Genomic DNA, 25194 nt, shown 5'->3' on the forward strand with positions numbered 1-25194 from the left:
TGGATCGGAGGAGGATTCGGCATGCAAGGCCTCCTTTTCCAGCGTGCCAGCATGCCAGCAGCGGTAGCGTTCACGTTGGATCCTTCTCCGCCGCAGGCATCGGATTTAGTAAGCTACTTTTTTAAAGCTGCTCGGGGGCGGCGTAGTAAGCCGTCTCGAAGCTTAGGTTGACCACCTCACACGCCGAACAGCAAGCCATCTGTCGTCACGGGCGTCTGGGAGAAGCTTCACACGTCTTCTGCCATCTTGCCCTGCTGGGAAACAGAGCTTCGTCCGAGGAACTGGCTCGTCAACGGCGGCGCCGACGCAGCAGCTCGGCTCGTGGAGAGCAGCAGTCGGGTTTGGCTTGGGATGTAAGTCGGTGAGGACGGTACCTGCCTCGTGTAAGTCCAAGTGACGATCAATGCCTTCCTCCTGCTGCCTTACCACATCTGCCTTACTGCTGCTGGTTGGTACGTATTCACCAACACACCAACAGCGTAAGGTAGCTCCTGTCAACTTCACCTCAAGCACATCATCCACCTCGGATCTCTGAATCCTTTCATCCCATATCTGCACCTTATCTTGGAGGCCAAGAGGCCAGTGCCATTGTCTCCCTCCATTCCCCGCCCCCAAGGCCCCTGGAAACAGCAAGCCAAACACTCAATTCCTGCGAGCCACCTAGCGTGCTTGTGCGCATGTCACCGACAACGATCCAGCTGTTTGCGGGCTACGAGCCGCTCCTCTCCCTTGCGACAGCCCGTCCACTGCCATACTCGGCCGTCTTTCAACTCGCTCCGTCACCGGGTCTGCCCTGGCTGCTGTCCTGTCGTCTTACATGCTCTTCATCGCACTTGCGCCCGGCCACGAAGGGACGGTCTTGTTGTCTCCGTGAACTGGACGGGCTGTGTTGGTGATCCTCGGTCTCGGAATATAAGCGATTTGCCCGTGGCGCGCATACTGCGCGAACCCGTGTGTGTGCCCGGCGCAGACGAGCTAGCATTTCGCAGCCACGCGCCATGGATCCCGCCATACGTGCCTCAGGGTTACTGAACAAAGACGGTTCCCCAGGCCACCCGTCGTGGCTGCACTTCTTTGCCATGCGTGCGAACCCGGATCGAGATACACGGCGGGCAGATGCTGCTGCTTGTACCACGCTACCTAGGGACTACTGTCGAGAGAGCTTCAGGTCAGTTCGTCGACCACTGCGACAATGGCACGGCTAGCGTGCCATGCACTGCACTGTTGTCGCTTCTCTCCGTCCCGTCTGCAAGTGGTACGTACGCCAAGCGGAGCAAATTGTGGCTCAGCCAGGGCTAGAGGCGCTCGTTGCTGTTGGCCACATCCTCGCCGCCGCAGTGTATTGGTGATCGCTGGCGATTCTCCCAGCGAGGTTACAGTTGTCTACTGTCAAGAAGCCAGCGGCTGGGGCTTGGAGCCCAGCATGGCCTGGCTACGTGTGGCTGCCGTCGTCATCGCTGTAGCCATGCTGCGGCAACGTCGTCATAGGAGCTGGGCGAGGGATGCCGGTGGAAGAGGGTCGTGGATAGAGAGACGACAAGCGAAATGCGAACGCGCCCACGCAAGCAATTCGCGACATGGACATCGACATCGGGCAGACAGGGCAGGCAATGCCAGGCGGGACAAGGCCTCTGCTGCTGTCTGTCTGTTTGCTTGCTTGCTTCCTTGTCCGCCTACAACAAATGTCATCCCATGGCATTCGATCTTTGACGAGACCGTCGCACGCATTGCCAGGGGTCACGACGATTGATTGCGCTCTGCTAAACTAGCTCGTGGCCGAGGCCCTACGATGTTTTTTCTTGGTCGTCCCACCATCGCAAACCTTCATTTGGTGCCAATCCCTCGCCGAGTCTGACATTTGCCCAAGCCAACCAGCCAGCCCAGTCACAGTGCGTTCCCCTCCTCCAACACTACTCATCACCGGCTGGCGAGCCGGCCTGGGATCTCGTGGCGAGCCGGGATACCGCTGCTGCGAAATGATGGGAGACTGAGACCCATTCTCCAATTTTCGTTCCCCTCGTTCTCTCCTATTCAGAGTCGCAACCACCAAATGAGAAAATTTTGAAGCGCAAATCATTCAGAAGAGCGAAAAAAGCATGGCGCTCTGGCCAGGCCTGTAAGGATCCAGCCGCGACGGCAATCGGGACGGGAGATTTCGACCTGCAAGTCGCATACGTGGTGGTCCTAGTCACACCGCCCGATATAATCATGTGCTCGACAAGCGCATATCATCATCATAATGATGGCTGGTCTTGGAGTTGAACAACAGCCATGGCACCACGAGGAGCCGCAACATGTCGTCCGAATCACCAGCGCCGCCAGCTAGCTCTTTCGAGGTCCTGCGCTCACCGCAATCCCAGCCATCTCGCATATCCGTGCTATCGCAGTTGATGGCATGACTTGGCGCCTCTCCTTCGCGCCTAATGAGGAACAGCAACAGCGAGGTCAGACGCGTGCTATGCTAATAGTAGGTAGGGCGAGAAGAGTGAAAGTATCGGTGTATGAGACTTTTGAGATTCGTATGCGACACGAGCACACCAGCGAACATCTCACCACGGTGCACGGAGACGGAGTGGCGCTTCCAGGGCCCAAGGACTAAGGCAGGCAGGGAAAAGACGGCGGCGACCATCCCTGCAGCAGATTGTGCTTGTCCTTCCAGCGCAGTCCCAACTCAAGAGGTATCTTAATGGTTTGGGTACTTGACGTCTCGCCACGCCGCCTCCCTCTGGCCAAGTATCGCTCGGCTTATAGAGACGTCTCCGCAGCCCTCCGCAATTTCAAAATCACAAGCGAGTGCTTGCTTTTCGCCGTACTGGACGATGCAGCCTTGAGAAGAAACGGATACGGGCTTTTGTTCGTCAGCACGACGGGCGAGCGCATCGAGCGCTTCCTGGTTTTCGCGAGCTGGTTGTATCAGGCTGGAGACACGCTGAGGCGATGTGCACATCATCCGCTGCTTCAGCTGAGGAACGCTGATAGAGCAGAGGCCATGGCATCCCCCGCGCGCTCCCAAGACTTAATCAGCGGCGGCATCAACAAGGAGATACCGGTGCCGCGGACTTCCATGGTCAATGGGCCCGGTCGGTGACATAATGACGGTTGGCACCCAGCGCAAGCAACAGAACAAAGTGAAAGGGGGACGTGCCGGATGGTGGGGTGGACAAACCCTTGGCGGGCCGGCGTTTGAGATTGAACGTTTCTGAAGCTCCGAATCTGACTGGCCGCTGTGGGCCAACAAGGCCGGACCTGGAGTTCCAGGTTTCCACGTACGCGATACCTGACCAACCAACCAGTCAGTCCTGCCAGAAGAATTGCCCGGCTGCCAACATGTTTTCTCGTCAATTCCATCAGGCTCTTCAAGGAGGTCGCCGACGGCGTCTTGAGGCCTGCTGGGCTGGGATCGGAGTCTTTGTGTCGGTTGTCAGTTGCACTCAACCTCCCCAAGACTGGCCACCCTCCAAGCTTGGTATCGCGGCACCCACGTTGACCCGCACCCGCGGATCGCCATTAACTACACCACATGCAGACGCGTCGGCGGGTGATTGGAAAAGGAAAGCAGGCCAAGGGGCCAGGAAGGCTGCAAAGGCGTGCCCTGCATTTCACATCCATCACACCACCAACGGTGAACGGCTGCGTCTGGTACTGCACCACTGGACCCCATCCACATATATGTGTCTCGGCTCCTTGGCTCGATCCAACTGCCATCGACAGTGAGTGATTGTAATTTACTGATATCGCATTTGTCTTGGCTGTCTTGGTGGTCCAAGAGACTCACAAGTAACCAGTCACGCTTTGCGATTCTTATTGGCTCCTTTGCCCACGATGACTGCCAATGTGGACTTGCAGTTAAAGTTGGAAGCACTTGACTCGAGTTGGTTGCGACCTCGGTTGCAAGGCACGCTGATTCATCAACAACAACGAAATCGGTACAATACATCCGATGTCGAGGGGCACTTTAACGGGGTTGACGGGGTTGAGCCATGGGCAGCATGCGAGCAATTTCGCAAGTCTCAGCAGCGAGGCTGCTCTCTAAAGAAACCTTGCGCACCTTCTTGCCGTCTCGCTCGCAAACCACCTAACCCACGGCATGGTTGAGGGTTCGCCCTTGAGACATTCACCCCGTTGACGATGGAAGCTCTCAGACTCGTCCGGTTGATGGAAAGTGGCATGTCTCAACCTATTGCGACACAGAGGGTTCGCCCCAAAAGCCGTCGGGCTGCCATTCTGCACACCCAACTCCCAACGAGTGTATCGGCGGACCCGTCTAGTCGGCCGACGGGGAGCCAACTTCTGCGTCGAAATTCAGGAAACGATCTTGAAACAGGCTCCTGCAAGAACACTCAAAGGATGGGCACACTTTTTTCTCCACGCCGCACGCAAAGCGAACTCTACGCAACTTCCGCGCGTGCAGATTTCAGGCACCCGGGAGGGTGGTGAGGGACGTATGTAATTCGTTTGGGAGCCCAGGGACTTTTTCTAATGTCCGACGGGTTGTGACAGGTTCATGAACTGGAGACAACCACCATCTCGTCGCCGCCCTCCCCTACCATTCCTTCTTTCAGACCTGTTTCTCGAACAGTCTGGCCCAAGCGACTGTGAGACATTCTACATCTGATCAACTTCAGTGACAGCAAGCTGACGGGGCCCTTTTGGCACCCGCATGCCGCATGCTCCCTGACTGAGTCGAGGGGGGAAAGGCTGTTCTGGGACAAGTACTTCGTCGAAGGCACCGATGAAACGGCCTTGCCCCAGACGCCCTCCGACCAGGAAAAAGCCAAAAAAGAATCCCCCGGGTTAATAAAGTCTCACAAAAGCCAACGTACATCATCCCCGACAGCCGGACGGATCGACCAACCAGTCAGCGTACGGGGCTGACATTTGTCGTATCATGCCGGATCCGAGGTGAGACCTTTGGCTGCCCTGTGCGTGCGCTCTCTGTGCCATACGGAGCAATCCTCAATCAAGCCCACGCACGCGTGCTTCGTTTGCCATGTCGCCGGACCGCTTGATCGACGACCGGCCATATGCCGTCTCGGAGTCCCCAAGTGGCGGCGGGCCGGTGACGGGGAACAAACTGGACGTCCCGCATGCCATGTCCCAACGGCCTCGGCAATTCTTAGCGGGCCTGGTATGCCGGGGGGAGTGTGTCGCGGCAGTCACAGTGTCACAATGGCATTCACAGGGCTGAACGGCGTATGTGTCGGATTGCATTAATATTCAAGATCGCAAGCAATGACAGCATGACGAAAGATTGACGTTGGTCGCGCTCTCGAATATGGTAGACCGTAGTAGTACCAGCAGTCTCCTCCCATTGGAGACTCCAACAGCCACGCTCTCGCTTTCCATGTCCGTAAACCCGCTGCTGTCCGTATCTGCCGGTTCTCGGAAACGCGGCTCGAGGGATTACAACCCAAAATCCCTCAACTTTTGTTGCCCTCCGCCGGGGTGCATACAGCGTCCACCTAGTAGTGATGAGGATGCCGAGATATCTTCGGGCACCTTGCCGCAAGAGCTCCATCTCCCAAGCGAGGGCGGGGAGCGGACATGTTCGGTCGCCCCCTCGCTTTCATCTCGCCCCGACTAACCTCTTATTTCCCTGATGGAGGACCTGTGCCGAGGTGAGATTTGATACACCAGGACCTACGGCGTCCTTCCCGCCCAGAATCCCCGTCCCCGTCAAGTCATCAGTTCGGGTTATTCCATTCGTGGTCGGGGATATGCCGGAACAGTTCGTGGTAATAGCAACCATGCTTCATCTGAGTGATCACGGTCAAAGTAAAACCCAGCCCCTCATGATACAAGAAAAACAAAAATGGCCGCTCTGCGGTAGCTTGTGGCACAAGACGCCGGCCATTCTTTCTGTTCACAGAGTGCCAGCCAGAAGATTGCGGTCGTGACACATATGCTGGCCGAGGACTGTATCTGACACGGCAGGCACTCAGACGACCTTCTCGAAGAGCTCCTGGATTGGTTTCGCGGCCTGTATCGGACGTTAGCTTTGGCCTTCACACGGATAGCAGGTGATGGACTGACATCGATGAACTTTTCCAAGTCCTTGTCCAGATTCGCCAGGTCGTCCTTCCTCTTCTTGTTCTCGGCGATGAGCTTCTGCTTCCTCCCCACGAGCTCCAGCCGCTGCTGCTCGAGGGTCTCGCGCTCCGCGCGCTCGTGGCCGATGCGCGCAATCATGACGGCGTTCTCGTCGGCGTCGGCGTGCTCGGGGAACTGCGCGAGGAACTCCTCGACGGGGATGAGGGGAAGCTTCTGGTAAGTATGACTGCGCGATTCGCGGTCAGCAAACTCTGGTTCAATGGGTTCGTGACTGCAACGTACTCGTAGGACTCGCACGCCTCGATCTCGCCCTCGAGGTGTCGCTGTTCGTAGTATAGGTTCTGCAGCTGCAGGTGCAGGCGGTCGACCTCGTGGCGCGCCTCGGCGGTCTGCGCCTTGGTCTCCCTGGCGGTGAAATTGGCGGCGCGGTGCAGGCCGCGGAGGTGCGAGATGTTGGTGAGCAGCAGCTTCTGCTCCTTGGAGAGGCCCGCCTGCAGCTCGGGGATGAGGGCGTCGCCGGCCGCGGACACCTCGGTGAGGAGCTGCAGGAGCTTCGCGGCTTGGTCCTGGGCGTAGCCGGAGGTCTGCAGGACCACGGACAGCTTCGGGTCGCATACCAGATCGTTGACCGCCATGGTTTGTGGTGGATGATGCTGCGGAGATGGATTCGGGCGGGTGGGAGATGGTGCCGTCGATAGTAGAAGCGTACAACGCGGCTGAGTCGTTTGGGGATCGTGTCGTCGGTCTGACCCCGGTTTGCGCGACCGCGTTCGCAAGGCTGAAGGATGAGATCGGAATCGGACAGGGGGGGTGGTGGTGTTGCTTCGGAGGGCGGGACAAAGAACGGCTCGGGCGTCGTTTTGGCGGGACGGACGGGGGGCCCTTTCTTTGGTGCAAGGGACAGAGGTACGTACGACGGTGCGTGTGCTTCTTCCGGTCGTCGGGCCTCGCTCGCCTTGCTTCGTCTCGCCTCGGATCAAAGAAGTCTCAAAGAATGGGGAGCTCAGCTAGGTAGAACAACGCAACAGAAGCAAGGCGGAGTGGGAGAAGGCGGACGTTGCAGAAAATTGGTGCAGCCGCGGGGACCGTGCCCCAGCGAGGTCGGGTTTACTGGTCAGTGGACGCGGGTAGCAGGACGGTGCTGCCGCCATGCCCGCTGGTCCTGCAGACGGACGGCGTGCCGTCCCACCCATGGACTCTCGGAGGGTACCTGGGCCAGTCAGTCATCTCAGTCATCCATGCGCGTCCCACTGGCTTAGTTGGAGGACGGATGCTTCGCTGGACTCCCACGCTTGCTTGGCCTCGGTCATCGTTTCCTTGGGACTCGTCAGTCTTCAGATGGCTGAGCACTGAGCAGTAAGCTAGCACTACGTTCCGAGGCGATGATGTCTGGAAAGACAAGACACGGGCCGTAGGGTACGGCAGGTAGGGAAGATGGAAGGAATGTGGAATGGGATTTCAGTCTTTGAGTCTCTACCAGGGCACTCCTCGAACGGCCGGGCACTACACTAAAGCCGGACATATGTTGGGCATGAGATTGGGCGTTGTCCCGAATTTCGCTAGCAGGCGTTTATCGCCATGGCGCTTGGGGCTAGACATGTCGGCCTTGAGGAATTGCCATCACCAGGCACGCTAGGGGGCGGACGAGTATCGGAGTCTTGTGAGAGAGCGCGGATGAGCATTGGGAAGAGGGAAAGAGAGCGAGACTGAAGATGGCAAGACCAAGACTCCGAAACGCACGGCATTGCGCAAACAAGTTTCTCACCGCATACTGCATCTGGCCAAGAGTCTCGAGCTACCTTATGCATATGCTCCTCACCAGGGATCGTCAAGCTACATATGTATTACTGATTCTCAACATCCTCTGCCATCCGCCGGGCTCCTCTTCAAGCGCTATCAGCTGCTTTCTTCAGAGAAGTGCGTGGGGGGGACGCAGTTCACTCATGCCTCAACAGGCACATACGCAGGACGTCCTCCACCCATCCGCAAGGTACGACTTGCTCCAATTGGGCGGTCACAGGCATTGACAACGGCGGCCCAGGCCCGAACCTGCAGCAATGCGGTGTCTTTCAGGGCTGTCTGTCTTGGGTTGCACAACCTACCTAGGGATTGGGACGGGACTGTCTCCCCCAAATCCCAAATCCAATGCATGGCGGCATGGGTGTCGAATGACGCTATTGGTGGCGCGCCTGATCCGCCACGATGCGCGCTGGGCCGAACTTTACCGGACGTCCATTCAGAGAGGGCCATAGGGCCGTCCCTCCTCCGCCGTGGCCCATGAGTGCATTCTTCCCATTTCCGCATTGCGCGCGGGAGGATCCCTTTTCTGGGCAGTCCATGTGCTGGCTGTTAGCCTGCTACAGACCTTTTGTCGTTGTTGTTTTTGCGCTGCTGGACATGTCCATACAGGCTTCGTATGCAATCTCAAAACCCACCTTAGCAAGCGTCGAGAACCTAGCAGCAAGAAGTAGTAGTAGTAGCCATGCAGTAAGTTTTTAAGCAATGCAAAGCGAAAGGCGAAGCGGCAGACGAGTCCAAAGATTTTCCTTTTGCCGTTTGTTTTCTCCCACTTCCCTCCGGTGCGGATCTCTCTTCTCCTCCTCTTCCCCATCCTCCCCCATGACCATTTCGTCCACCTGCTCCGAGACCGAAGAGAGACCCCGGTCGTATGCTCGTGTATTCGTAAGGTAATCTATTCTCCTGCTCCAGCTCATCGCCCAGCCTTTTTGGCGGGCTTATTGGTCCTATTCATCTCCTTCGTTGTAAATCCCTTTCTCTCTCAATCTTGACTTCTCATCCTTCTTCCATCCTATCTTGTGTCTATCGTTCTGTCCGGCCGGCCTTCGGTGACCGACATCTCATCCGTGCCGTCCTTTTTGCGTATTCGCCGCACGACTCGGCTCCTAACGTTGGAGACCGCCACAAACAACAAAGCACTGTAGCAGCGGCAATAGCAGCAGCAGCAATAGCAGCAGCAGCAATAGCAGCAGCAGCAGCAGCAACGGCAGCCATAGTAATTCGTCTCATAATTGTGCTCGAATCCGCTCAACCGCTCTCTGTCTCTCTTGCCCCTGCTCCCGTCCTCCCAAAGCTCCATCCCTATCTTCCCGATCTGAGGCACATACATACCAAAAGGCTGGACGAACGAAGACTACCTCACACCCACACACGTGCAAACAACCTCCTGCAGTACCACACACAGGGAGCAAAGCAGCGTTCACAAGCCAGTCGCCCCAAGAAAGTCACAGTTCGCCTCCTCCTGTTCCTCGTCTCGCCGCCCCCGGGCTGCTGCCACAAACCACACTCTTCAGGGTCCAGGCATCTTACGGATCTGCACGTCTTTTTACCTCTACCTGCGCACTCTCTTGGCCCCCCGACCAATCACTACCGCATTGTTGAGATCCCGCCCGCAAATCGGCCCCCCTCCTCCCTCAACAGACTAGAAGCATTTTATTTCGTGGAGAAGCCAAGGAAGGAAAGGAAAAAACCGATAGCATAGCGCCCAAAATCCGCTCTTCCGCCGTGTCCCACTCACACACACAAACCCCCCCATTCTCGCTGGGCCCCCCCTTCGGACTTTGAGCATAAGCCAATTGATTCCCTCGCCTCCCACCCGTGGCTTCGCAAGTCAACACCGACGGCTCGCCGCAACTGCAACCCACCACAACTAAACACAACCTCGAACGCAGAGCCGCCATCATTTCTGCTGCAATATACCGGGTGCAACCTGTTGCTTGCCAGCCCCAGGACTCCAACACTCCGGTAGCTTTTACTCGTTACAGACCGGCGGAGACTTAATCGGCTGCAGGCGTTTGTCTGTATCCCTTCCTGCCGAGGCCGAACCCCTCGAGCTTGGGAAACGACTTCTGTATCGTTTAAAACACAGCAGAGTAATGGACCCCCTCGTCAACATGACCTCGCTCAAGTCCCCCTGCTCCGGCGCCGCCGTCCACGACGACGAAGACATCGCCGTGGCTACCACCTCCGGAGCTCAGCCCGAAGGCACCGAACTCGCCCGCAGACGACGACACTCCTTCTTCATCCCTAGACGCAAGTCAATCGTCAGCCACATCATGGACGGAGAGGAGCATTTGCTATTGAAGGTGAGTTTTGAGGCGGTGGTTGTAGTTGCGGTTGCATGGGTGTTTTGTTTTGTTTGGTTACACCTCCCCCACTACACCCGAGCATCGGACCAAGAGAAAAATGACTGACATGTACTTCGTTACACCAACAACAGGTCGACCTCTTCCTCACCGAACTCGAGCGCCGCCTCGAATTCATTGAGGAATACGGCGAGCTCACCTTTGACACCAGCATATCCCGCGCCTTCTCCACCCTCCAGACCGTCCGCGCACGATGCTCCCACGCCTCGGAGGAAGTCCTCGGCGCAGGCCGCAGGCGCCTGCACATCATGGTCGAGACGTTGGAAGCCCGCTACCAGGACGCCCTCGCCTCCGCCGAGTCCCTAAACGAAAAGGCCCGCGTCGGCATCGAGCTGCTCGACGACATGCTCACCGAGTACGAGAGCCGCGCTTACAAGCTTCGCGAGCAGAGCCTGGCCAGCGCTACGAGCGCCGCCGGAGCCTTCATGTCCGAGGGACGCAGGGTCGTCGACGGCGGTATCGAGCTCGCCCGCGAGGTCGTGGACGAGAGTATCGGGCGGGCCAAGCGTGCGGCGGAGAGCCTCGAGGAGACGATTGAGCGCGCCATTGAACGCGCGAGGACGACAAAACTGATCACCTACGACGACCTGCCCATGCCGTGGCGCATCAACCCGCACATCCGCAACGGCTACCGCTTTACCGAGTCCAAGCTGGAGTGCATCTGGTCCGCCTTTGGCGTCTCGAACGAGCTCGTCAACATCTGGTCTCACGCCATCGGCCTGTTCATCGTCCTGGCCGTCGCTCTCTACTTCTACCCCCGCAACGTCAACTTCTCCCTCAGCACCAAGACCGACATCTTCATCGCCGCCGTCTTCTTCTTCACCGCGTGCCTGACGCTGGTCTGCTCGACCATCTGGCACACCATGAACGCCGTCGCGGACGTCGACGCAATCTCCATCTTTGCGTGTGTCGACTACACCGGCATCTCCCTGCTGATCGCCGCATCCATCGTGACCACCGAATACACCGCCTTCTACTGCGACCCCGTCAGCCGCTGGACGTACATGTCGACCACCGCCTTCCTCGGCATCGGCGGCGTCATCCTCCCCTGGCACCCCACCTTCAACGGAGCAGACATGGCGTGGGCCCGCGTCGCCTTCTTCGTCGGCCTCGGCGCCACCGGTTTCCTGCCCATCCTGCAGCTGTACTTCTCCCACGGCCCCGACTTTGTGTGGACCTTTTACACGCCCATCGCAAAGTCCATCTTCGTCTACCTCCTGGGCGCCTTCGTGTACGCCAGCAAGATCCCCGAGAGGTGGTGTCCCGGCATGTTCGATTACATCGGCGGCAGCCACAACCTGTGGCATCTGGCCGTTCTCGGCGGCATCCTGTTCCACTACACGGCCATGCAGTCCTTCTTTGCGGATGCTTTCCGCCGCGCCGAGGCAGAGTGCTCCATCTACTGAGTGAGGCACCTGCGTCTTTGGCAACGACGATTTCATGCAGTTGGCGTTGATGGTTCCTGCAGTGAGCTGTCAATGGCCACACTCAGTCCGGCTTCGAGCCAAGGCACTCCACGGCATGCCAGCACAAAAGAGGGCATATAGTCCCTCAGGGTGCGCCTTGATCACGTCGTGGGGAAAGCCACCTAAACTCCAAAAGGCTCGGTAAGGTCGAGCCTCTAAATTAAACTCCTCCAAGGACACGCTTTATGTCGGTCGACGACCAAATATCCAAATCCAGGGACTATTGAAACTCTGGGCGATGATGAGAAAAGGCTATGACGAGGCATAATGTTCCAACCCAGGCGGCACGCTTCAGGACGCCTGTATTGCTTCGACCTCTTTGCGACTAGCGATTGTAGAAGCGGACCTGATAGAGTAGAGTGCGTTCCGTCAGCATAGAGAGGCGTAGGAGCCACGTTACATGTGAATAGTAATATAAATGGATACCCTATGTGTATGATCCCGAGACCTCAATTGCGTTGTGTATAGATGAGTAGAGACGAGGCCATGTTAGATGCATTTGTAAACTCTGCAATCGAATTGTCAATCTACTCTTTCCGTCTCCGAATGTCTGCCATCCAGATAGATTCGATCAAGCCATCCGTCCCAGCCTTCACGACATGCCTGGCCTGCAATTGGCCTCGCTGGCTCTAGTCACCGAATTCTGATCTCCGACATGATGCCAGACTTTTCCAGTATTGTCCATATGCGAACCCCCCCTTAGAGTCTGAGGCTGGGCTTCGCGTTTCAACGCCGTCTATTGGCCGCAGCTCTAGGAGGACCAGATATACGCGGAGGCAATCGACCATGGCACAAGGATACATCAGAAAGCGTTGCTGTCATGTCGCCAAAGTTGGGCATTCGAGGATGCTGCTTCCGAATCTAGTAGCAAACCGCCGGAACAGCTCCCGGACATCAAAGTCCCAGGGGGGCCTCTTGACGGCAAGCTGCGCAAGAGGAGGACGTCGGGATAGATGGTGTGTCCGATAACGAGACGACAAGGCTTTGGCCGAGACTTTGGGATTCAAACTCCGCCAACTTTTGTAAGGATACTCTCCGCCGGCTGATGGTCTGCACAAGTCCGCACACCATTTTGTTCTCCCCCGAAAAGTCCGCTGGGCATGTCTGCTGGGCGTGTGAAATGCGTCACTCGCAGAGTAGAAAACGTACACCATAAAAGGCACACGCCGACGCAGGTCTCGTCGAAGAGACTCCCAGGCTCGTATTACTCTGATCACATCTACTGTGAAACTGAGTGGACTTGAAACTTTCTCAACATACATCCCCCTGACCACATCCAAAATGGTCGTCGTCGCAGTCGCCGGTGCCACTGGCGGCATCGGCCGTGCTATTGTGGAAGCCATACAACAAGCCGGCACTCACGATGTGATCATCTTCAGCCGAAAGGTTTGACCCCTCAAGTTCTGCCCCAGGAGACATTTCCTTTTCATCTCAACATTCCCCAGGCCAACCTGACCCTTTCCAACGAGCTCAACGTGCCCATCATCGAGGTCGACTACGCGGACGTGGAGGCCACGACAGGGACGTTGGAGAAACACAACGTCCACACGCTGATTTCGGCCTTGACTACCACCCAGTCCCTGAAAGTACAAGACCACATCCCCGAGATCCAGCTCATCCAAGCCGCGGACGCCGCCAAAGCCACGCGACGATTCGTCCCGAGCGACTGGGGCATCCCCTTGGACGAGGGGTAACACACATCCCATCTTACTCCCGCCTCCCGGAGAAAACTCGGAGCTAACCAAAGCACGTCCAGGGACCGGGACGTCCTGTTCAACGCAGGCTTCAAGCTCGACAGCAGGAAGGCGCTCGAGGAGACGACGGACCTCGAGTACACGTCCTTCCACAACGGCTTCTTCCTCGACTACTGGTGCATGCCCGCGGTGAAGTCCCACATGACCCCCTGGACGGTCGTGGTCGACATGGCGAGCAACGCCGCGGTCCTGCCCGGCTCCGGGAACGTGAACGTCACCTTCACCCACACGTCCGACGTCGGGCAGTACGTTGCCGCCTGGCTCGACGTGCGAGAGTGGGAGCCCCGCACCTTTCTCGTCGGCGAGACGGTGACGTGGAACCAGTTCCTTGCCATTGCAGAGGACGTCAAGGGTACGTGACGTTTGCCGCCGTCCTCTCAAAGAGCGAACTGCTTTACTCACGAAGGGTCATCTCATAGGTACAAAGTTCTCTGTAAAGTACGAGGGGGACGAGGTGTACCGCAGCGGGAAGGCGACGATCCTGCCGTCGCAGAAGGTTGGGCTGCACTGGTTCTCCGAGGATACCTTGCAGACGATGCTGTCGTCGTACATGCTTTTGTTTGATCAAGGCAGGTTCGATCTCGGCACGAGGTCGTCGAATGCCCAGTTCCCCGAGATCAAGCCGATGAAGGTTAGGGAGGCGTTGGAGAAGGCTTGGGCGAGGCGTTGAACATGACGAGAGGAGCATGTCTGTCGATATTCGAGCATGTTTCTTGAGGAACGCCGGGAATCAGTAGCCACGAAGGCTTGCACATTGCATAATAGCGTGCCGATCCTGGCTTGGACAGAAGGGTAAGCCTCTGCATATACCAGATCATCCATATTAGTTAATAGTTAAACCCATCTGGTTCGAGAAGATCTCGACATCGATTATGATAGTGGTGAGTAGAGACACTGTCAGTCATACCTCACACAAGGTTGAACCATCTCTCAACAGTACTTTGATATGAGTCAACCACCCCTTCGACCAACCTTTCTGGAATCTCAACCTTGTATCTGCCTCCATCCTTCATTTCCCGACGAAGACTCGTCTTCCTCAACAATCCACCAAGGCGCGATAGCTCAGAGGCAGAGCGTGGCTCCATTAAAGCCAAGGCCCCTGGATCGAAACCGGGTCGCGCGAAAATGCTTCTTTTTTGCACACCTCTTTCGCTCCTCTCCCGTAATATTCTCACTTGATGAAACTTTCAGGTAATAGCACATGGCAAACCCTCGCTCTTCGATGTAGTCAAATTCAAGAGGAAGCTGAAAAGTAGTCTCGCTAATGTGATGTCAACGCCCTTGCAATCTAGCCAATATTGTAGCTGACAGTCATCCGCACCCCTATAATCATGTAAACATATGGCTCATCTCATTCCATCACATGCACTCAGTCTCCCACTTGACCCATTTCGTGTTCGTCAATCACCTGGGGGGGTCAGGCACTGGCGGCGGCGGATACCTGGCCAGCGTCTGCGCATTCGACTCGTCCGAGTCCGTGTCCTCCTCAAAATACGGTTCTCGGTACCCGTTAGGATACAATCTTCTAGGCCCAACTTGATCAGCTGGTATTCTTCGAACAATGGCGGTGGATGCGCCCACATCTTGGTACGTCGGACCCCGTCCCCCGCTCATCTGTATTTCCGGTCTGGACCGCGGCTTGTCTCTGTGGGAGGCGGACCGCCCCGGCGCGCCGCTCCGCTGGACGGTGATGTTCATCCCTTCGGTTCTCCGCCGCGGACGCGGGCGGCCGACCCATTCCGCTTCCGTCTGCGGGTTGTCCGCCGCGTGCCTGTCGAAGGCTCTGCGCTGTTCGACGGGCGACGGGGGCGCAAAGGGGCTGCCCCGCGGCTCCATCGTCTCGGCTCTGTACATTCCGTTAGGCCACATCTGCTGCGAATGCCGTCGGGCGGTCGGGCTCGTTCCGTAGACAGTCGAGGCAGGCCGTTGCGAGAGAGGACTGGGAGCGCCGTAGCTGTTATCCAGCTCGCTCAGGGCAACCTCCACGCCGGCCTGGATGGCTCTCTGCATCTGCTCCGGGTCGAGCCGGGAGCTGAACGAGGACCGTCTGTCGAATTCCAGCCTGGGATCTTGCCGGCCTTGGATCCGGTTCGCGTACTCAGGATCGAGCTGTCGCCTGCCCTCCCACAGCTGGTCCATCTCTAACTGGTTGAGATCGGGCGGCGGCGCGCCGGGTCTGCCGGCCCAGTACGTCCGGTCATCGACAGACCGCGCAGGTGTCGAGTACATTCGCATCACATACTCTGACCGCGGCGGCCCTGGTTCAGAATTCATGTCGTTCTGGAACAGCTCGTTCCGGATCTCCCCGAACCCAAGCTTCATCTTCCTGTCCATCTCCCTGCTGAGGACGGCAATGTCCCTCTCACGCTGCGCAGCTTCCATAGCCTGCCTCTCTCGCGCCTTCTCGCGCTCGAGGAGACTGCTCATGGTCCGCTGGACGTGCTCCATGTCGACTGACTGCGGCTGGATAGGGCGCGGTTTTGGCCGGGACGGGGTTCTGCCCTCATAGCGAGGTATCGGCTGAGGCTGTGACGGCACCGGGATTCCATAGTACGGACTTTCACGGTCTGTGTACGACCTGGGCGAAGGGTCGAACGGGTTAGCCCGGTGATGGCCGGATGACGGCGGCCTCGGGGGTGCGCTGTTCGGATACTGGCCTGGGGGGTAGTTGTACCCGGCCGCTGACGGGTATGAATAATACGGCGGCGATGGGTCGACGGGATTCGGGCTAAAGGGGTTCCCGCCCATGCTTCTGGAGAACTGAGGTAGATTCTGGGTCTGGACATGCGGCGGCATCGGGCGTGCTCTCGATCCTGGGACCGGAAATGGTGCGGATGCGGGAGCGAAAGGGTTCGGGGGGCGCTCGGTGCTCCTGTGCCGGTGATGGGACCGGCTGCTCGGACGCCTCCGGGGGAACCCTTCGGGGAATTGCGACGGCGACGACGATAAGTCAAATTGCACACTCTTCGGTCCGTGATGCGTGCGCGTCGCCACTCCCGGCTCCGAGTCGCTGTCGTACAAATCAGACTCGTCGGACGTCATCTTATCGGCTGTTTTGTTGCGGCGCTGTTGCGTTGGGTATCAAGGGTACCGGATGGCCGATCACGGCTCAGGCACAAGCCGAATCTGAAGAGCGCGGGGCTAATTCAGCGGGAAATAATTCCAATGGGGTTTTCGATGATTATTGAAAGAACCGCTATCGACGCCGACGGGCTGAGGCTAGAAAACCAAATGTCATGATGTCGAGACCGCACGTTGTGGGGTGCGTAAAGGTAAAAAAAGGTCGTGAACGCCCGACGGTCCCAAGTGAGGAGTGATGGGCGTGTTCTATGAGCTGGCAATGGTCACACACATCCCGCTTCCCCTCCAATTGGTAAAGTGCGGAGGCATGAGCCGTTCATGCAGCTCCGTTCAATCAACGGCCGCCCGCCCTGCCCTCAATCGTGTTCAAGCAGGCTGTAAGGCAACCGGACCTTTCTGCAATCAGCAGCCTGGTGATGTCTTCTTGCTTCAGGGAGAGAGCGTACTTTTGCTGCGACCTGCGGCCTGGATATGCGACCTGCGCGCTCCACCCAAACCGAACCCAACATCGCGAGCCGTTTGGCCTGCTTTGCGAGGCGGTGCGTTAGTGCAGCTGATTGCATGAGTCGCTGCAGTCGAGAGACCTGGTGCGTCCTTATTGGGTTGCACAAGTGAGGCTGTCGGGCCAATGAAGTCGGGGGACGGCATGCATGCCTGTTGATGACCTTGGTAGCTCCATGCGGAGGGGATACGCCATACAGAGACCCAGTTGCGGGCATGGCACGATCATTTTGCATGTAAAGTGGACTCTCATCGGGCGTTTGTCGAAGATTGGGTTTGTGGTTTCTTGAGGCTCTGTGGGAGTTGGCTCTGCAATGGGACTTAGAAGTACTGCTCAGTTGCCCGTCATACCCCTGGAAGCATTCTCCAGGTCTTTTTTTGGTTTTTCAACATCAAGACTAACTGAGATAATTTCAATCGGGGTTCATTGAGAAGAGTTGTTTTGTAGATGAGAGAAACAGCCCGTGTCATGTTACTGCCTGGTCGCCAACAGAGTTATGCAGGAATGATCAGAGAAAACACCAGGAACAATGAATTATTCTCAAATGTGAAGACCTGTATGTACTATCTATGCCCTCGTAATTCCACGCCCGTATAGACGCAAAAAGGGGTATCCATCATTATCACCTAGACCTTCGATGTGTGAGAGGAGTATTATTGTAGCGCCTGCTGGTTCTGATAGTCTGGTTGCTCCACGGAATTTATCGCCAGTGTCCCCTGAATAGTATCACTGAATATCATTACCGTATAGAATGTTGCTAATACAGTGGCGAAAGGCGTGGTATTTGAACACATAGATACGGTGGACGAGAGGCGTGCATTGAACAGTTCTAAGACCTCAAAGTTAACAAGAGTCTCGGTCAACCCATTGAAGTGTTCTTCGACTTAAAGAGACGTATTAGCTCCTAGACGGCGTTGTCAAACCGGGAGTCTAGGCATTGCCGTGTGTCGGGAGCCCCTTGCAAACTCCATGCAATCTCAAGCATCATCATTCCCTCAAGTCCAACGATCATCCTGCACCATCAGACTTTCAGGCGGCCCCAATCCGTTCGCTCTAACGCCCCCAAGATCAACAACAACCTTTTGTATCACAACCCCAGGCTCAAGTAGCCAAACTCCCAATTCATGTCTTCCAGCCTTCAGACTTCCTCCGGTTACATTTGTCGTCACATTCCACCCTCCGGTAATGACAGAATCAGCCCATCCCTCTGGATCCTCTCCGAGTCCCGCGTCACCAACCGGTTGTACAACTATAGCCTCCTTGTCGTCGACAGCAAAAGCATACCTCAGCGGCCGCGTCATATCGTGGTTTCTCGAGCCGCCAAGATACATCCTCACCTTCACGTCTTCATACTCGGCAAACGTGAAGAAGTCATATCGCAGCTTCGGCGCTGTGGATTGAGTCAATGACTCGACACCTACTGGCCAGAGTTTGACTCCCGAGTGTGTCTTGCCGTAGAATGAGAGTTCAACGTACGAAACCCCGTTCTTCGTTTCGATGGCAGAGTAATGCGCTGCTTCGATGGATACCACGCCGTCAGACTCAATCCAGCGTCCGGTCAGGTCCTCCTCGACAACGGGAGGATTGAAAATGGGAAGTAAAACTGTGACCGCATCCTCTGTGTCATTCCTCTCAACGGTTAGTGAAGCGGTGCTACGCCCTTTGGGGGCAGAAGACCAATCCACCTCGATGTTCACCCGCGCCTCATCCATATCTCCAGGGGCCTCAAGTGTCCCCTCATCCTTGTCCACCCCGGCCCACGACACGTTCGACTCAACCCGCCACTCAAATGTCCCATTCGCACGGCGAAATACGTCAATCCACCGACTCTGCCCGGGCGGCAAGTACGGATCCATCTCTAACAAGACTATCTCCCTCTCATCCACATTACCCACCGCACCCTGCCCAGCAACTCCCATAATCCCGGACGCTGGAACATCCGCATCACTAACATACTCCAGGTTCGTCATGACGTCGCTGCTCGGTTCATACCACAATGTATATCCGATATGCACCTGACACATGATCCCCTTCCACTTACCCCCATTGATCCCGTTGTACTCTGCCGAGATTTCTTTATCCCGGGCAAAGGCCGCCCTCGCCTCCGTAGCAAGGCGATTCGTTGCCGTCCGCCGTTGCGCTTTATACAGCTTCCCCATCTCGGCCTTGATGTACAACTCGTTGACCGTCTTTCCTGCCTCGACGGGATGTAAAATCATTTGGTAGAAAGCGTCCCTCCAGGTTTCTTCGAGATCCCCGTAAACCCTCGAGGTGTCTTCTAACAAAGTCTCCCACACCTCAAGAGCCGTGATAGCCTCGTCATAGAAGAGCGTACTGTACACGAACGGCGGCATGTTGAGCGTCTCGTACTTTCGTCGGTTGACCAGCCGGCCGTATCGGTTCAAGATGTCCGCAACGGCGGACGCGATGTCTGGGGAGAACGTCTTTGATATCCACGTTTCGAGCCAGGTTGTCGTGCTCGTTGGCGTGAGGTGCAGAGACATGTCGTAGGCCATGTCGAGGAAATGGGTCATGGGTATCTCCTGATACGAAAGTTCAGCATATGTTATCATGTGTGTGCTTTAGGGGGAAATGATGGAAACCAAGCAATCTAAGAAGGAGAAGCAGAGAGGATTCCAGCTAACCAGAGGTTTGATGTCTCCCACATTCACAATCCAAACCTCCCTAGCCCCTTTCTCATATGCGAGGTGCATCTGCTCCCATGTTTTGACCAGCTGGATGGTATTGATCCACTCATAAATCTTGGGGCGGCCAACATAGTTTACGTGGTAATATACGCCAGCACCTCCCGTGCGCGATGTCTCGTTGGGGTACGGCGTGCGCAGGAGATTACCATAGTTATCGTCAGTCCAGAGCAGCGTCACGTCGTCAGGGACCTGGAGACCCTGCTGGTAGTATTTACCGACTTCCTGTTTCTCGTGCTAAGCGAAACCGCTCTCGTATCCATGAAATTTCATCGTGATACTCACCTTGTATAAAGCCCAAACTTTGGGCAAATCACTCGAACGACTCCCGTGAGTAGCGTTCAGAATCTCCTGCTGCACCGCAATAATCTCCTCCAGCTGTGGCGCAGTAAGCGTAGGCGACTCGGTGTCCCCCTCTCCCCTCATCCCCATCGTGTAAACCGTTTCCCAGTCCTTGCTCCTCTCCGCACCTGCCCTCATGAAAGCCGTCAGATTCTCCTTGTTCAGGCTCCAATCCCACCTCCCATCGAGGTCCCGTTCCTGCTCGCGGTACGCCCTCGCCATGGGTTCGTGATGGCTTGTCCCCATCACCACGCCAAAGTCGTCTGCGAGCGCCCCGTTTGCAACGTCGTCGACATATAACATGCTGTTTTTCATTGCGGGCCAGAGGTAGTTTCCCTTGAGTCTGAGGATGAGCTCGAAGACGTGAGCATAGAAAGAAGAGGTAAAGGGACGGTTGCGGTCGGATGAGGCGAGAGGGAAGCGGGTACGGGCCCAGGAGGTGAGGCAGGTTTCTTCGTCGTTGATAAAGATGCCTCTGTATTTCACGGAGGGGGGCCCTTGTGTATGAATTGTACCGGCGGGAGATAGATGAAGGGATGGCAAGGGTGTGACGGGAACGTCGGCCCAAAAGTACCATGGAGAGACGCCTATCTGTTCGGAGAGGGCGTAGATGCCGTAGACAGTGCCACGCTTGTCGCTGCCAACTACCGATAAGGCTGAAGAAGTACCCGGAAAGGGGTTCATAGTCACTTCGTGAGTGTAAGATTCCCATTCCCCCTGAATGGAGGAGTTTTGGAGCTTGAGGAGAGGGGAGTAGCCTAATGTTCCGATGACCAGGACGGGAAAAGTTGTGGATGTGTTGAAGGTGTCATAGACGATGGTGCTGTTCTTTCCGAGGACACGGCCGAAGTCGATGGAGAGTGACGCTGCAGCACGTTTGACGGCTGCGGTCTCGTTGGAGGAGAGAAGGATCACCGGGGGGTGTAAGGTAGTGGCCAAGAGGATGGAGTTGGGAACGGGTTTGAGATTGATGATTTGGGCGGCGCTCGAGACCAGAAGAAGCAAAAGCGTTTGAACACAGACAAGGAGCTTCATTGTTGCAACGTTGAAGCGGTATGTGCGAGAGATGTGTAGCCTGGGCTGAAGTATTGCGTTCCTGGCATCGTCTTGGGGGCCACCAAAATTAATGTAATTAATATCTATAGACCACGAACAATCCTACACACTATTCCGCGCAGTGATCAACTTCTCAATGTACAGTTTGTCATCGCTAAAGGCTGCTGTTGTCCCAAAACGATATTGTCCTTCCCCGCACTTCGTCCTCTTTTACGACGAGACGGCGATGACGGACCAGCGGACGTTGCGTTGCCAAGTGACCACTCTAATTATTGAGTCACACCTTTAATCTTTAAGGCTATAATGCATCGAGCGTCGTCAGTTTTGAAACTCTTACAAATGCCGCAGGTAAAGAACCTCGTAGAGGATAATTGACAGGACGCCGTGTCGAAGGTATGAGCAGCTCTGGGTTCAAATGAGACGCAGCCGAATCCATGACAGATCGAGTTCGTGATAGAACCTTCCAATATTCTTATTCACGCTCTCTTTTCCCTCGAACATGAGAGCGCCCACGCGTGTTGCCGTCGCGCCGCTCACCCACTCAACTACGATCAAATATGCTTGCGGCGCGAACCCTGGCCGAGGACGATACGTCCCAACAAGAAGACACCCCCAAACGCCACTTTTGAGACGCTCGAGAAACTCTACAGGCGTTTTCGTAGGCGTCTTCATACCCCTCGAAAGGCGTTGGTTTCCGATTGTAATTTCAGACCAATGACTTGGAGTCCGACCATTGCAGAACAGTGAGGGAGGAACGGACTGCGCTTCAAATCGAAGTGCGATAGGCGACTCCATTACATCACTTAGCCCATGATCCAAGTCCGTTCTCAACAAGGTAGATGATCCCGACACAAACTCGAGCTCGACCGCGCGCAGTATCGGATTCAATGCTTTCAGCGAGCTGAGAAATGGATAGCACATCCAGCGAATGGCGCCTGCCCAGCCTGCCCAGGTCCACGATGGGAACTCTCGCCTTCGACGTATAACTGTGCCGCTCTTGTGGTACCAACTTATAGCAATGAATATTTGTGTGTCGATCAGCACGTCTTGTGCTGGGAGTGAAACGTAGGGCAAGCCCGAGATGACAAGAACCGATGGCCTTCTCTTGGCCAAGACCTTCAACATCCCGGCAGCAGCATTCAGCGAGTCAGAGTCGTAGGTCAGGCTCCGCGTCGTGTATTGCTGAATCAGCCGGAAGAAGTCGACGAGACGGGGTGCAATCCTAGAGTCTCCGGCGGGGTTCTCCAAGAGCTCGTTTCCTCCGTGCCTTGTTGTCTCTGTTGGGGCCTGGGTTTCCGGCTGGCCCATGAAGTGACTCAAGAGGAAAGTCCCGTTCTTCCACTTTGTCCAATTGAGCGATTGCCGATCTTTGACTAACTCGATCCCTCCCAAGCTCTCTGTCCAGCTCGCGGTGTTGCATTCGAAGAATGCCTGTGTTTCGGTGAAGATGATTCTCCGTCGGGAGAGTAATCCTTCTTGGAACGTCCATCCTCGCTTCCACCAACGGGATTCCTTCTCGACGTACACAGCCGGGTGAGGCCCCATGTTGATAATTGCGGCACCGGCTACATGAACGATGTCTTGTTTGAACCGTTTGGTGGAACCCACGCCTGGTAGGCCATACCTTTCATCTGGGCCGGCAGCAGCCACAATGGTGGCCTCAGCGTTGCTGTAAATTAGGTCCATTTTGTTGATCTGGTCGCTCAGCTCTGCCGCGTTGCCCTGATCTATGCAATACTTATCAACCCATAGATATTGGTACCCAAGAAGCCTTGTGAGAGCCATGGCATCCTTGACTGAAGCCGACAGTTCTGATGGCAATCGACGATTGACTTGGACAGAAGAGCTCGAGGGTTGGGAAGTCCATACATAGCTCAATGCTATCCATTGCATACCATGCTGTGCAGGTTCGATTTGGAGTGTATTGCAGTTGATGAGTTTCATCCCTGGAATAGCAGCTGAAGCCACAGGCTTATTGCACGACAGTCCATGATCCTCTTTACAATTGTCGATCCACAGACGGGCCTTGCCATGGTCGAAAAGCGCTGGGATTTCCTGCGGCTTCAAAGGACTGGGCTGGCCGTCTGTAAGAACCACGTAAGACTTTCCATTATAGCCGTAGTCGTCGAAAAAGGTTTCATAAAAAAAGACTGTGTTCTTTGAAGTGACTACAACTATCAGGCTGTCTTGTGCGCCCGGAATAGTGTGCCTGACACCGATGCCGTTCTGCAGGTACGAGAACGCACGAAGCTCGAAACCTTGCGCCTCGGACTCGGATATGGAACACGAAAGAGCGGCGTTTGAGAGAAGATTGCAGAGGTCACAAGTTGCCTCGTCCCCGGAGACGAACCTCCCGGCGTCGTCATCGAGAATGATTCCCTGGGGGTCCATCTTTCCCTGCTCCAGCGCCCACAACGCATTCACAAAGTCGATCCGGAGACATCTCTCGCAGATCTGTTGATTAGTTGATGAAATATTGTTCATGACCAACAATCCTTCAGAGCCGACAAGAGGCTTGCAGAGCTGTGACCCGGCGAACGCTCGGAGAAGACATGGTGAAGCCTAGGATGATATTGTTTGGGAGAGCATGCAAGAGACTAAATGGCTGAGTAGATAGGCTGCTGTTGTATGCCACACTTTAAGACAGTCAAAATAAGAAGATGATTCGTAAAGGAAACGCATTGCTGCCTAACTGTGGGGGTGTTTCAATCGGCTCCCTCCAGGACGGCCAAATGGTAAGACTATTTGGTTGTCCTCGCCATTTTCCTCCTGAACTGTGGGGTCTTGGACCTAACGAAACGGCAAGTCTTTTATGTCTTTCCGCTCTCTATACTAGTTGGAATTTACTCCTTGTCGCTGGCCCCCTTTAGATACGGCGACCACCGCAATTCAACAACCCATGACCGTCTTTTATTGCTTACTCAAAGAGGTGAGTCCGAGACGTAAAGCATTTAAAAATGACTGAGACGTTGCCTCGAATGTTCTGCGTTTTATAAATCGTAATTTGGAAATATTTACTTCAAACGTGAAAGACCGGTTGTTCCTGGGATAACAAGGAGTACAACTTACGTTCATTCCTTCGTCTTGGGGGTTAAGTCTCTTACACATGAGATAAAAGAAGTCCTTCCACTGTAGGCAGAGTTATAACGACGAAGAATCCCTACTTTTTTGTTCGCTAGGATATTGCAAGTAAGTCCCCCTCGCTATCAATATGCCAATGGCGGCCCACTTTAGCCGAGGATGACCTTCCTAAGTAGCCGGAGATGTGGGGCCGCTGCAACCCCGAGCCTCGGTGTCGACCAATGTCCGTATCTCACATCCCAAAACACATCATTGTCACCCAAGACCACATCTATCCCTTTCATAATATCAGTGGTGCAGATGACGCGGCACAAAGATTCGATCGCTATGTCTCAGCTGTCTCCGTTGGAGGAAATGCTCAAGCTGGCGGAGACTGAACCGGTGAGTCCTCGTCTAATTCATCGTTCGCATTGACCGCCCTTCGGACGCCGCTTAACGTCAATTATCTTAGGACGTCTTCACTACCACTGCAGATCACTGGCGTCCGCCAGGGGGAAGGGGGATATACGGTGGGTAAGACCAGCGACGACAACATTTCTCACCAACCCCACTCACTGACCAATGGCTGACGCATCACTAAGGTCCATCGTCGCACAAAGTCTAGTCGCGGCCCAGAAGACCGTACGCGATGGGTTTCTATGCCATTCGATGCATTGCCAGTTCTTGATTGTGGGGAACGAGGCAATTCCAGCCACCTTCGCCGTTCAGAGGACCCGAGATGGAGGCTCCTTCGTCACCCGAACGGTCCAAGGCACCCAAGAAGGGAAGTGCATCTTCACGAGCACCTTGTCTTTCATGCGGGCGATCCCTTCTGAGAAGCAGCGTGTTCAACATGTTCCCACCCTGCCATCATCGAGGGGATCGCCGCCTGACGAGTCCATAACCAGCACTGCGACGGCCGTAGCACCGCAGCTGTTTCCCATCTCGATAGAAAAGAGCAACGGTCAGCCGGAGAACGCAAAGCTTCAGACGTGGATCCGCGCGCCGAGGGAA

At 55.7% G+C, this 25194-nt stretch overlaps 5 protein-coding genes and 1 non-coding gene across 6 annotated transcripts; 3 read left to right on the top strand and 3 right to left on the bottom strand.

Annotated features, from left to right (window-relative positions):
* Window positions 1–5938: 5938 nt before the first annotated feature.
* COL26b_003008 (uncharacterized protein) lies at window positions 5939–6686 on the bottom strand (the record flags this gene model as incomplete). The annotated part of the gene is made up of 3 exons (XM_053175914.1): window positions 5939–5980; window positions 6034–6277; window positions 6334–6686. The coding sequence occupies 3 exons, from the start codon at window positions 6684–6686 to the stop codon at window positions 5939–5941; spliced, it is 639 nt and encodes a 212-aa protein (XP_053040081.1).
* A 3276-nt stretch (window positions 6687–9962) lies between these two features.
* Window positions 9963–11620, top strand: COL26b_003009 (uncharacterized protein; the record flags this gene model as incomplete). Its single annotated transcript, XM_053175915.1, has 2 exons — window positions 9963–10154; window positions 10289–11620. The coding sequence occupies 2 exons, from the start codon at window positions 9963–9965 to the stop codon at window positions 11618–11620; spliced, it is 1524 nt and encodes a 507-aa protein (XP_053040082.1).
* A 1341-nt stretch (window positions 11621–12961) lies between these two features.
* On the top strand, window positions 12962–14104 carry COL26b_003010 (uncharacterized protein; the record flags this gene model as incomplete). Its single annotated transcript, XM_053175916.1, has 4 exons — window positions 12962–13066; window positions 13126–13370; window positions 13437–13786; window positions 13854–14104. 4 exons carry the CDS (start codon window positions 12962–12964, stop codon window positions 14102–14104), a joined length of 951 nt encoding a protein of 316 aa, XP_053040083.1.
* A 381-nt stretch (window positions 14105–14485) lies between these two features.
* Window positions 14486–14557, top strand: COL26b_003011. The gene has a single exon. It is a non-coding gene; the product is annotated as a tRNA-Asn (tRNA).
* A 281-nt stretch (window positions 14558–14838) lies between these two features.
* Window positions 14839–15882, bottom strand: COL26b_003012 (uncharacterized protein; the record flags this gene model as incomplete). The annotated part of the gene is made up of 1 exon (XM_053175917.1): window positions 14839–15882. The coding sequence occupies one exon, from the start codon at window positions 15880–15882 to the stop codon at window positions 14839–14841; it is 1044 nt and encodes a 347-aa protein (XP_053040084.1).
* Window positions 15883–18388: 2506 nt separating this feature from the next.
* Window positions 18389–21099, bottom strand: COL26b_003013 (uncharacterized protein; the record flags this gene model as incomplete). Its single annotated transcript, XM_053175918.1, has 5 exons — window positions 18389–18407; window positions 18494–18620; window positions 19059–19560; window positions 19663–19959; window positions 20008–21099. The coding sequence occupies 5 exons, from the start codon at window positions 21097–21099 to the stop codon at window positions 18389–18391; spliced, it is 2037 nt and encodes a 678-aa protein (XP_053040085.1).
* Window positions 21100–25194: the final 4095 nt, after the last annotated feature.

The sequence above is a fragment of the Colletotrichum chrysophilum genome (genome assembly GCF_026319265.1).
Source record: "Colletotrichum chrysophilum strain AFK26 chromosome Unknown scaffold_16, whole genome shotgun sequence".
NCBI lineage: Eukaryota > Fungi > Ascomycota > Sordariomycetes > Glomerellales > Glomerellaceae > Colletotrichum > Colletotrichum chrysophilum.